At 46.6% G+C, this 12487-nt stretch overlaps 1 protein-coding gene across 1 annotated transcript; it reads right to left on the reverse strand.

Annotated features, from left to right (window-relative positions):
• Window positions 1-1943: 1943 nt before the first annotated feature.
• On the reverse strand, window positions 1944-6280 carry LOC307054950 (uncharacterized protein C9orf152; the record flags this gene model as incomplete). The annotated part of the gene is made up of 2 exons (XM_079706833.1): window positions 1944-2455; window positions 6088-6280. The coding sequence occupies 2 exons, from the start codon at window positions 6278-6280 to the stop codon at window positions 1944-1946; spliced, it is 705 nt and encodes a 234-aa protein (XP_079562959.1).
• Window positions 6281-12487: the final 6207 nt, after the last annotated feature.

Genomic DNA, 12487 nt, shown 5'->3' on the forward strand with positions numbered 1-12487 from the left:
TGAACTTCCCCTGGCCGTAATTTCCCCTGACATTGCCTCTTAACATGACCATCCACTCATTCTCCATAGAACAACCAGAGTCATCTGGTTAAACTGCAAATCCAATCATTTTGGTTTCATATGTAAATCCCTTAATGGCTACTTATTGTATTCAAAATAAAATCTAATATTGTACTATGACCTGGCCCCTCTCTACCTGTGTTAGCCATTAGTTCTGTTCATCCATATTTCCATTCCTTCTCTCCTTGTGGGCACATGAAATGAATGCACTTCCTCATACCGTTGAAATGGAGATATGCCCGTGTTACTTGCTTTGGACAATGAAACATAAGCAAAGTGATTTGAGAGCCAGAATGTGACTTTTAATGCACTTTCTTCTGCTACAGTGATTAGGGAAACCAGTATTGATATGGTGGTGCCACAAGATTGAAGCAGCTTGAATTGTTAGTAATAATGTAGGAGAGCTGCCCTGGAAGTTTGCCCAAATCCACAGTGGAATTTTCATGAGTGGGAAAAAAAAAAGCTTCTGTGTGAGGTTTGGGAGTTGTTTGTTACTCAGCAAAACATAGCCTATCCTGATTGATACACTGTAGAAAGAGGAGTTACTTGTGGGAAGCCTCTTTAAAACAAAAGCAAAGGAAAAGTTTTTTCAGAAAATTTCCTTGTTTTTCATTAGACTTTTTAAAAAAAAATTAACAACTGGCTCTTATTAATTATTCACAAAAGGAATCACAATGAATCCCCAAATTGGAGGGAATTTCGGGGTGGCCCAAAGAGAAGGCACATACATATTTTGACAGGAAATGACACTCCTAGATAACATCTCTCAATGTGGGTGGGCAAGACTGGATCACCATGGGGACAAAAGGAAGATGTGGGTAAAACTTTACAGAGAGAATCTGGCATGAGGAAATGTCACTTTAGGTGCGTTTATTAAAGTTAAACATTAACCAGGTAAGGTAATTTCTTCCTCACCACCCAAGTAATACCTGCTACACTTTGTCTTTGGTTTAAAATATACCAGGAAGGATCTGAATGATTCAAATTTGGCTGAAAATGGAGCAATTTTTGAGGAACACATACTTTCCAAGCAGAAACATTTCTTTATCTTCTTTCAGGCTTCTATTACTATATATCTGCAATGATGGGCAGTGTTTAATTTGCAGAGAGAGAGAGAGATTGAAGAAGGGAAGAAGAGAGCAAATAGGGAAAAAGGAAGGGAGGGAGGTGGGGAGGAAGGAAGGAAAGGATGGAGAGAGAAGGATGAAAGGAAATAAATCTATAATGAGACTGGAATGTGCAGCCTCAATGAGAGGGGAGAGATGACCAACCCTTCCTAAAGACACTTAAACACCCAGAGCAGTAGGTGGCATTGTTTTGACCCCTTTTACCCAGGGTGACCATACTTTGGGAGGCTCAAGCTAAAATGGTGTGGTCACTACCAATGAATGTAGAGACTTGTAAGTGAGCTGGCCTCCAGGCATAGCGACCAGAAAAAGGAAATTCTCAGAGCCCCCCTCTTCTCCAGAACATGTGAGAAATCCTCAGAAGTTACTGAAAACAAGGTTGCCCACGCCTGTCGACTCTAGGGCACTGCAAAGGCATCCACTGGCTAGGGTCTCTGTCTTATGTTTCAAAATTCTCTAGTTCTAAGGACTGAGTCGATGTCCATAGCAATGTCTTCTTATATAAGCAGAATGGGGCTGCACTGATCAGACAGCACTCTTTCATCCTGAGCTGTGAGCAGTCTGGTCTGGGCAATCTCTCTTTTTTTTTGGAAGGACAAGATTACGTGCCCACTGCAAAGTTCATGTCCCACTATCCCGATGGTTGATGTAGTCCAGTTCTGCTCCCGGCTAGAGGCCCTAGCTGTGCCTCTGCCTCCTAAGTTCTTAGGTGAGGCCATAGATGGCCTCAAGGTTGAGACCTTTGGGTAGAAAGCTTCAGGCTGGGCCATATAAGCCCAGGTTCCGGGCCGCCTGGGAGATCCTGGGAGTTTTCCTCTGGGGAAATGGATAGTGAGCTGGTCTTCCAGACCTGTGTGGCTTCTTTATGGAAGGAGGGCCCTGAGCGCCAATGTTTAAGCCAGATCCCACTGCCGTTGTTTGGGTATTGCCCACTTGACATTCATGCTGGGCTGCCTCTGGGATCGTGCTTCCTTGCTGAGTCATCTGAGTGTCTTCAAACAAGCCTGGGAGCCTTTGCTCAGACCCCATGAACTTGTCCTTGTGCTTTACTTGATGACTGGTTTCCTGGTGGAAGGTTTGGACCGAGCGGTGCATCTCTAGGTGTGTGTGCCATGGAGACTCGGGGGCCTGGAGACAGCCTCTGTCAGCCTCCTCCAGCATATCCTCTGCCTCAGGATCCGCCTCTTCTAGGGACAGTGAATGCCTTCTCTCCTTGTTAATCCAAACAGCACTGACCATGGCCTCAGCAGGAGCAGGCATGTTCCCTCCTGAGAAAGCAAGGCACCAGCAGGGTCACCACTGCACAGTACATGGGTGGCTCTCATTTTGGGGGTCTCAGAGCTTTCAAGCTGAAGGAAGGCCATGCCAAATACATCAAGGAGGCCAGGTACCCAATGCACTGCATTATCTCTCTCTAACACACACATACACATACACACACACACACACACACATTCATGCACAATTATTCATTTATTCAACAAATATTTATAGGCCCTTATAATGTGCCAGGCATTATTTATTCTAAGTCTTGGGAATACAGTTATGAACACTGAGACAAAATCTACCTCTTCATGATGTGGTCTAGTGGAGTAGAAAAAGAATAAGCAAATAAACATACTATAATAGTTTCTGGTGGTAATCAATGCTATGGAAAAAAACATTCGAGTGTGATAGAATTTAATAGGAGACTTTTGACTGCAGTGAGGGAGTGAACCCTAGGAAGAAGAATAACCCTTTCCACTGGCCCGTGGAAAGGGTTATTCTTAACTTACAGGGTTTTGTGTTGTGGGATTCTGATAATGGGTTTAGCACCCAAGGCAGAGGAGAGGGGAACTGTGTTTTGAGGCAGTTCCTTTTGGAGGACTGGTCTTTATCTCTCTGAACCATAGCCACTGTTCTGGGAACATGTTTGCAGCACCTACTGCTTCCCTGAACTGGCTTCAGGGATGAGAAGGCAGACTGATGTCTTTCTTCCTTCTCAGGGACATCTTTTTACCACCTTGTGGAACATGATAGTTTCTTGTCAACTCTTGGTGGCATTGAGGGTTGGAGAAATGACTGAAAGCCATTTTCCTATAGAAAGGAGACCTGTGGCCAGCCTGGAATTCCCTCTGAAATGCAGTGAAGCTCCCTTGAGCATTCTGACATTTGTCCCTGCTGGAGGCCCCTAGGTGACAGAGTACATGGTGTGAGTGGAGAGGTGGTGTTGAAGGAATAAAGCCAGAAGGAAGCCCTTGAACTCTAGTGCTAGGAATCCAGAACACCTGCCATTGCATTTCTAGAACCTAAATTCATTCCATAACACTAAGACAGGATGAAGAAAGCTAATTCCAGAGGGCTTCCTTCCATTAATCAGCTCCCAGAGTACGTGCCCTTCCAGATACAACCCAGTGTCTTAAGACACTGAGATCTAGTTTTAGTGGGAGCCAATCTCAGTGGCCACTCTGTCTTCCTGAGTCTGCTGTGCTGGACACAGAGGATCCCTAAATTCCCTCTACTTGCTTGGCTTCATGGCATTAATATCTCCTGGTTTTCTCCTATCATTTAAGAAAAATGAACTGTGGTAGACACACAACATACAACTTACCGTCTTAGCCATTTTGAAGTGTACAGTTCAATAGTGTTAAGTCCATTCACATTGTTGCACAACCGATCTCCAGAACTTTTTCATCTTTCCCAAACTGACGCTATACCCATTAAACAACAACTCTTCATCTCCCCCACCCTGGCAACCACCATTCTACTTTCTGTCTCTGTGAATTTGACTACTCCAGGTACGTCATATGAGTAGATCATTACGGCACTTGTCTTTTTGTGACTGGCTTATTTCACTTAGCATAATGTCCTCAAGGTTCATGTAGGTTCATCCAAGATTCAGCATGTGTGAATTTCCTTTTTCGGGCTAATATTCATCTGCTACCATTTTGACTGCTATCTTCCCTGACTTCTTTTCCTCTGCTTGTCCCTTCAATATTTGAGTATTGTAGAACTCTAATTGTCATCCCAGCCTCTTATCAATTTACACATTGGTCCTCCACAATTTTATCCATGCCCATGGCTTCAACTACTACCAATATGTTGATGACCCCCAATCTATATCTCCAGCCCACATTTCTCTCCTGAGATCCAGGCTGGTTGGAAGTTTTACAGACACCTCCCTCAAATGCAGCATATTCACAAACAAATTCATCTCTTCCTAATCAGAAATCTTTTTCTCCTATATTCTCTATCTCAGTGAATGGTACCACCATCCAGCCTGTTGCTAACGTGTAGGCAAAATTGCTTTTTTGCCCCCTCCCCCAGCATCATTTTCACCTCATTTTTATAATCTTAGTCTGATTTCTCCCTGGAGGACCACCTTATTCCTCACGCCCAGTCCAAGTGCTTCAAGTGTCCTTCTAACTCAGACTCATGTGACATAACGATCTGGTCCTCAGCCAATTAGCACAGAAAACCCTAAGGGGCTTTATACGTATTAATTTATTTAGTTCTCACCACAACCCTCTACTTTGGGGACTACAGTTATTCCCAGCTGAAAGATGAGGAAGCTGAGTCACAGAGTAATGTACATGACTTGTTCAAAGCTGCACAGAGCAAGTCAGTGGCAGAGCTGGGACTCAGGTTCAGGCCCTTCTCCAGAGACCAAGTACAGGAACACTCCATCAGACAGCACACTTCTTCTCACAGTTAGAGCAAGAATGTGGACTTGCAAACTGCTAGAAATGCCCTGAAAGATTCTGACTGAGCCTGCAGGTGAGAAGTCTTCCCTGGGGAAGCAGAGCCTGAGCATTCCCCCTTGCATTACCCTGTTGTAACTCATGATGTAACTCATGTCCATGACGTAACTCATCAAGTGGTGACCCCGGAGGAGGGAGGTTTGAGTTCTAGGATGCAGGAGAAAGGGGCAACGGGGATGCGTGGGGCAGGGGTGGTGAATTCTACGGGGCGTGCTGAGTTTGAGATGTCTTTGGGGGCATACCCATCACATGGATGTGAGTCTGAACCACAGATGTGTTAAATCTGCTTTCATTTGATACAAATTTAATTAATGCTTGCTGAGTAACTGAATGAATTAATACCCTTGAGGATGGAATAGGGCTTTAGGAAACTGCCAGCTTCTGCCCTGCAGAGAGAGGGGGCTATTTGGCTGTACCAATTCAGTTCAAATGGATCCCACTCATTGGCAACAGCCCAAGTTGTGAGAGATGGGTGCCTTTAGCCCAAGGCAGTGCCCTTCCTGTCCCAGACAGTGAGGACTCTCTGGCCCCTGATTCCTTCCCAGACTTGCCTAGAGCGGGATGGGCTGCTCAGTGAGTCCTGAACTGTATAAACAGCCACAGAAATTCCCAGAGCACAGCCTTGACCTTTCAGGGGGTCTTCCTACCTCTCTTGACTTGCCCTCTCGGTTAGAGGATGAAGGGCCGGGATTTGACAATCGCTTGCTTTCTGAGCCCTGTGCTCCTAGCTTCCTCCTGGAATAAATCTGAGTTCCCAAAGGCAGGAGGCTGCTCCCCTGGAGGCGGGGCTTCTGTGTCTCAGTGCCCCTCCCCAGCTGCTGGTTGAGGGGGTGCAGAGCTCGCTCGGTGAGCCTGGGTACCTCCTGGGTCCCTGAGCCCTGCGCTTCCTCTGGCCAGTGCCCAAGCTGTTGGGAACATCATGTGTCCTCTCTCCCTGGCAGCGCGCTGCCTGCCAGCTGCCTGCTTGAGGCCCCAGCGGAACGGCCCTGCACCGGCCTCCCTGTTCTGCCTCTGCCTCTGGCCAGCCCGCCTCCCTGCTCTTCCCCACCAGGAGGCCGGCAGAGCCCTGGCCCTGCGCTGCCCACAGCTCAGCCACCCATTCTGCCCACAGCCAGGCCCTCGTGCCCTTCCTTCTGCCCCCAGCACCTGCCCAGCCCTACCTTTCGGGAGCACCACCACGTGGGCCTGGGCCCTCTGTTGCCGTCTCAGGCCTGCATACTGCGCTCGCAGGAGCTGCATGCTGAGCAGGGGCCCTTTCCCTGGGGCCTGAGTCCCAGAGCCGTCGGCCATGAAGGGAGACCCCAGCTGCCAGAAGTGGGGCAGGGCAGGGCACGGGCAGGGCAACCCCTTCATCCGGTTCCGGGAGCAAAGCAAACACTGATGGGCGGGGCTGGGGGGGAGGTGGTAGGGCTCAGGGAGAGGAGGGGGAGAGGGAAGTGAGGAGGAAGGTGGAAAGATCAGAAGAGCAAGGGAGGGAGAGCGAGAAATTGGGGGAAGGAGAGGGTGGGAGCGGGCGGGAAGGAGAAGGAAAAGTTGGAGGGGGAGGAGGGAAGGAAGGGATGCAAAGAGGGGATGAAGAATGGAGGAAGGAGGTGATAGCCGTGGGAGATGAATGGGGGGAGAGAAGAGAGAGCACGGGGTGGGGGGGCAGCAGGGGGAGGGAGGGAGTGAAAGTGAGAAATTGATGGGCAGGGAGTGAGGGGAGGAGCCGGGGACAGAGAGAAGGACAAGCAGAGCTGCTCTGAGACCTTTTGGGGTCCAAGGAGTATCCTATTCCAGGTCCTTCACTGCTTGATCCGAAAGTGTAGAATCCGACTCCAGGAGCTACAGTGAAGCCTCCTGTTTCCTGGCAGAGCTGGAGCTAGTGCTGGGGGATGCCAAGTGCCCGCCTTGGTTCACACCCCTTGGACTGTAACCTGGATAATTGTCAGCAAACCTGTCTGTTCGGTTGGCAGTTGGAAAAGGCGCTGGAGCCTCAGGAATATGCACCAGCATCCGGGCAGAGGGAGACCCAGTAGCAAAGGTACCCCTGAGACCTCCACTCACTGCCCAGTGTGCAACCCTGGAGAAAGCCCAGCCCCAAAGTCACTGCGGGGACAGAGCCAGGCGAGCCCTGGCCTCTAGCCAGCCCCACCTCTTTGACATTTGACGTAGGCTCTGTGGTCTCAGCATTTCCCAACCAGTTAAGTTGGTGTTTATCTTACCCACAGCTACGTGCGCTCTCCCCCTCTGCTTGCTAGCCCCACCATGTCTATAACCACTTTGAATCCTAAACCCTCTCTCTTACACCAGCTTCAGCCTATCCTGGCTCCATTTGGCAGATTAAGTTTTCTATCTTCTCCTAACATAATTACCCAATTACCCAAAATATCTACAGAGGCAGTGGAAACAGTAGTGGCTGAATTTAGGGACATTTTGGAGAATAACTGGATGGTATTTAGCCATAGGACATTGGATGAGAGATGGAGGGTGAAAGTCTGTTGGGTGGTGTACGCCATATACATATATGCTATATACTTTGTTGGTTGGTATGTACTGCTGTAATAAGGTACCGCAAACTGGTTGGCTTAAACAACAGAAATTCATTGTCTTAGAGTTCTGAAGCCTGCAGGCCCAAGATCAAGGTGTCAGCAAGGTCAGTTCCTTCTGGGCATTGCAGAGGGAATCTGTTCCATGCCTCTCACTTTGTTTCTGGTGGTTTGCTAGCAACCTTTGTCTTTCCCTGGCTTGTAAAAGCATCACCTGATCTTTGCCTTTATATTCACCTGGTGTTCTTCCTGTGTGCATGTCTCCGTGCCCAAATTTCCCCTTTTTATAAGGACACTAGTCATATTGGATTAGGATCCACTCCAGTGACCTCATCTTAAGTCAACTATTTATATCTGCAATGATCCTATTTCCAAACAAGGTCACATATGAGGTACTAGTGTTAGGACTTCAACATATGGATTTGGGTGGGGGGAGGACACAATTTAACCCATATCAGGTAGGGAAATGGTAGTTCCAGTCACAGAGATGGCACAGGAGAGGAGCAGACTGGGGCAAGGGAGAGGGGGAGGGATTTATTTTAGATGTTATGTTTGAGGTACCTATGATCGTTGGGTCATCAGGAGGGAGTTAGAAGCTTGGTAGAGAGAGGCAGATGTCATTGTTTGTGAAAATGATACAGTTCATTATTGGAAAAATTTTATCATTAGACAGTCACGCATATAGAGAATTGAGAGATGGTCCAAAGTTGCTTTCTTTTCCCTTTTCAGTCCCCACTAGCTTGTTCAAGTTCATGTTTAATGGGCAGAAGAGAGGTCTCCTCCATGCACTTCTACTTTCTTCTTTCTCGTCTCTTGTCCCAGCATCTAACTTCTTCCTCTTGGCATCTGGTCCATCATTATGTTCTAACTACTGAGAGAGGGGATGAATGGTCTAGGCTAGTGGAGCTTCTACAAGACTACTTTTTAACATAACTTCTGTGCCACTATTTAAAAAAAAAAAAGTCTCACTCTCTTTCCCCCACCTCCTCAAGACCTCTGCAGTTATCCTGGCTTGGGTTGGGTAGGGCTCCATCAGTGGGAGGGTATATACTCCAGGAAGAGGGTTATGAAGGTGAAAATGTTCACCCTACTGTATAAGAATTGAAGTCTTGGGCTTCCCTGGTGGTGCAGTGGTTGAGAGTCTGCCTGCCGATGCAGGGGACACGGGTTCGTGCCCAGGTCTGGGAAGATCCCACATGCCGCGGAGCGGCTGGGCCCGTGAGCCATGGCCACTGAACCTGTGCGTCCGGAGCCTGTGGTCCGCAACGGGAGAGGCCACAACAGTGAGAGGCCCGCGTGCTTCAAAAAAAAAAAAAAAGAATTGAAGTCTTCAGTCCATATGTGGCAGCTGAAGTCTTAGAATTGAATGAAATTTCCAGTTTAGGAGGATATTTCAAGATACCAAGCTCTAGGAAGACCAATATTTAAGGGGCAGGCAGAAGTAAGAAGGTAATGTTGAGAACAGAAGAAGTGAAATCAAAATGATAGGAGGAGAAACAGTGAAGAGGGACATCCCAGACTGTAAGGAAGGAAAGAAATGTTGCAAAAGAGCCAGACTGGCCAAAAAGGGGGAAACAGAATCTCTTGATTACCTTCCTGCCCTATAGAATAGTATCTGAGAAATATACACAAAAGACTGGTTCTCAATCTGGCTACACATTCAGACCACCTTGGGAGTTTTATTTATTTATTTATTATTTTTTAATTAATTAATTTATTTTTGGACTGTGTTGGGTTTTTGTTGCTCGGCATGGGCTTTCTCTACTTGCAGCAAGTGGGGGGGCTACTCTTTGTTGCGGTGCGTGGGCTTCTTATTGCGGTGGCTTCTCTTGTTGTAGCGCATGGGCTCTATGCACGTGGGCTTCAGTAGTTGTGGTGCACAGGATCAGTAGTTGTGTCTTGTGGGCTCAAGAGCTCAGGCTCAGTAGTTGTGGTGCACAGGCTTAGTTGCTCCACGACCTGTGGGATCTTCCCGGACCAGAGCTCGAACCCGTGTTCCCTGCATTGGCAGGCGGATTCTTAACCACTGCACCACCAGGGAAGTCCCACCTTGGGAGTTTTAAAAGAAACACCCATGCTTGAGTGCCTCTCCTAAATATTCTGATTCACGTAGTCTGGGGTGGTGTCTGGAGATTGGTATGTGTCTAACGTTCTCCACTGCTCTAGAGAGCCAACTGCCCAGATTTCTGAGTCCCTGGGTCTCTGGTTGAGAGACAAATGGTGGGAAATAGCCCGAGCTTCTTCATCCTTTTTTTATCAGGGAGCCTCTCTAGCATGAGCTGAAGACAATAGAGACCCGTCCATTCTAGTCCAGTTGCATCTGCCATCAAATTGGACTCAATTTCTACTATATTTGGCACTTATTTATCAGTCTTCATCTTTTAATATTAATAGTTATCCCTCTCTATGGTTGTATGTTTGTAGGTATTCTGATGAGAAATAGGAGAGGCTACCAACTGCTGGTTGCCTGCCTTTTGGAAGCTTAAATTCCTTCTTTAATTCATATGGTTCCTCTCTCTCTTTTAATACCCAAATCTTTAATCTATTTGGAATTGATTTTAGTGTGAGAGTTTCAGATAAAGCATGAATCTAACTATTTTTCCTCCAAATAATTGTCCAGTTGCACAATAGCACTTATTGAATAAACTTCCCTTTCCCTATGTTGCAATAACAGTAATAATAGTGTAAGAAAACATTGGCAATGGTATCCCATTCCAGAGAGTCTTCTGAAATAAATGAAAAATATTATTGAGCTGGAGCCCTTCTTGAAAAATGATGACGGCTACCACTGAATGGACATGCTTTATTATTCAGGAGGACTCACCAGGGGAGCAAGAAATAAGCTTGCTCGGGGTTCAAGACACCAGAAAGGGCTGAGATGCCCTGTTATTTGAAGAAATATTTTCTTTTTTCCGTATGGTTTAAACTGTACTGAACCTGAAAATGAAAGTCTGTGTTGAGAGGTAAGCATGTGTTTAATCTAACAGGGTCAGTAAAGAAAGGAACCACTTTCCCTGCAGCTCTCATGGGAGCTTATAGTAAAGGAAATTAGACCTAGAGGATCCAAGTCCACTCCTGTTCAAGGGACCCAGCTCTTCTATAAGACTTGGGTGACAAAGGTGTCATTTAATCACTAGGGCACTATTCCAGAGAGAATCACTCAGACCGGAGGCACTATAAAGGCCAATCATTGGTGGGCGGAGATTCAGAGACTTGAAGAAGCCCGTATGGGAGATGGTTGGCGAGCCAAAGGCCAGGAGAGCCAGGTATATGTGGGGGTGGGTGAGCAACAGGAGTGGATCCTGTCCTGGTGAAGGACTTAAGTTTTGAGTTCTTTCCACTGGAGACTCCAGGGAAGGCTTAAGATACCCTGATCTTTCGCTTTTCCTCTTCTCTGTAATGATTTCACTCTGAAATTATCCCACCTCTACCGCTTAGTGATGTAGCCTTAGAAAGACCAAAAGGGCAAGATGGTGAGGGATGGGAGGCCTTCCTGGAATGTCTTCTTGCTGGTTCTAGTGAGGAGGGGCCTCATCCTGTTAAGTAGACTGTGGCTTGGGGTTCCATGTGGACAGTGTCCACAGGAGACCCAGGTGTGATGGGAAAGGACTCAGGATGTCGAAGAGTGCTCCAGGGCAGACAGACTCCTAAGTTCAGGGTTCTCGGCCTTATGGAATGAGAGAGATTCCTCTCTGAAAAACGCAAGTATGTGCCAGACCTGTGAAAACAATAGTTTCATTCACTGAGCCCAGACAACTGTGGGCCAGGTATGTGCTAATCACTCCATGTACATAATCAATTTTTTTTTGTGGTAAAATATACATAACATGAAATTTACCATTTGAACTATTTTGAGAGTACAATTCAGTGGCATTGAGGAGGTTCACGATGTTGTACAACCATCACCACTATTTGTTTTCAGAACCCTTCATTGTCCCAAACAAACTCCATACCCGTTAAACTGTAATAATCCTTCATTCCTTTCCACCCCCCAACCCCCAGTTCCTGGTAAAACCTCTATTCTACTTTGTCTCTATGGATTTGCCTACTTTTGGTACTTCATGTAAGTGGAATCATACAATATTTTTCCCTTTGTGTCTGGATTATTTCTCTTAGCATGATGTTTTCAAGGTTCATCCATGTTGGAGCATGTATCAGTACATCATTCCTTTTTATGGATGAATAATATTCTATGGTATGACTATAACACATTTTGTTTATCCATTTGTCCATTGATAGACATTTGGCTTGTTTCCATATTTTGGCTATTGTGAATAATACTGCTATGAAAATGGGTACACAAGTATTTGTGTGAATCCTGGCTTTCAGTTCTTTTGGATATATATCTAGGAGAGGAATTGTTAGACCATATGGTAAATATATGTTTAACTTTTTGGGGTTTTTTTGTTTTTTGTTTGTTTTATTTTTTATTTATTTATTTTTGGCTGCATTGGGTCTTCATTGCTGCGCACGGCCTTTCTCTAGTTGCAGCGAGCGGGGGCTACCCTTCGTTGCGGTGTGCGGGCTTCTCATTGAGGTGGCTTCTTTTGTTGCGGAGCACGGGCTCTAGGTGTGCAGGCTTCAGTAGTTGTGGCACACAGGCTCAGTAGTTGTGGCTCACGGGCTCTAGAGTGCAGGCTCAGTAGTTGTGGCGCATGGGCTTAGTTGCTCTGCAGCATGTGGGATCTTCCTGGGCCAGGGCTCAAACCCGTGTCCCCTGCATTGGCAGGCGGATTCTTAACCACTGCGCCATCGGGGAAGCCCTATGTTTAACTTTTTGAAGAACTTGTATGTAATCAAATTTAATCCCCCTTGAGAACAATGTGAGAGAGGCAACATTATTATCCTTTCTCCTTCACTTTTTATATTGAATTCATCTCTAGCCCAGGTAGTTCCAGCTCTGAAATATATCCCAAACCCGTACGCTTGTCTGCATCTCCTCCGGCACCATCTTAGTCTCAGTTGTCCTCGTTTCTTTCTCCAAGACCCCTGCAACAGCCTCCTAATTGGCTCCTTGCTTCTATACCATGCT

This window comes from Hyperoodon ampullatus (assembly GCF_949752795.1).
Source record: "Hyperoodon ampullatus genome assembly, chromosome: 6".
Lineage (NCBI taxonomy): Eukaryota > Metazoa > Chordata > Mammalia > Artiodactyla > Ziphiidae > Hyperoodon > Hyperoodon ampullatus.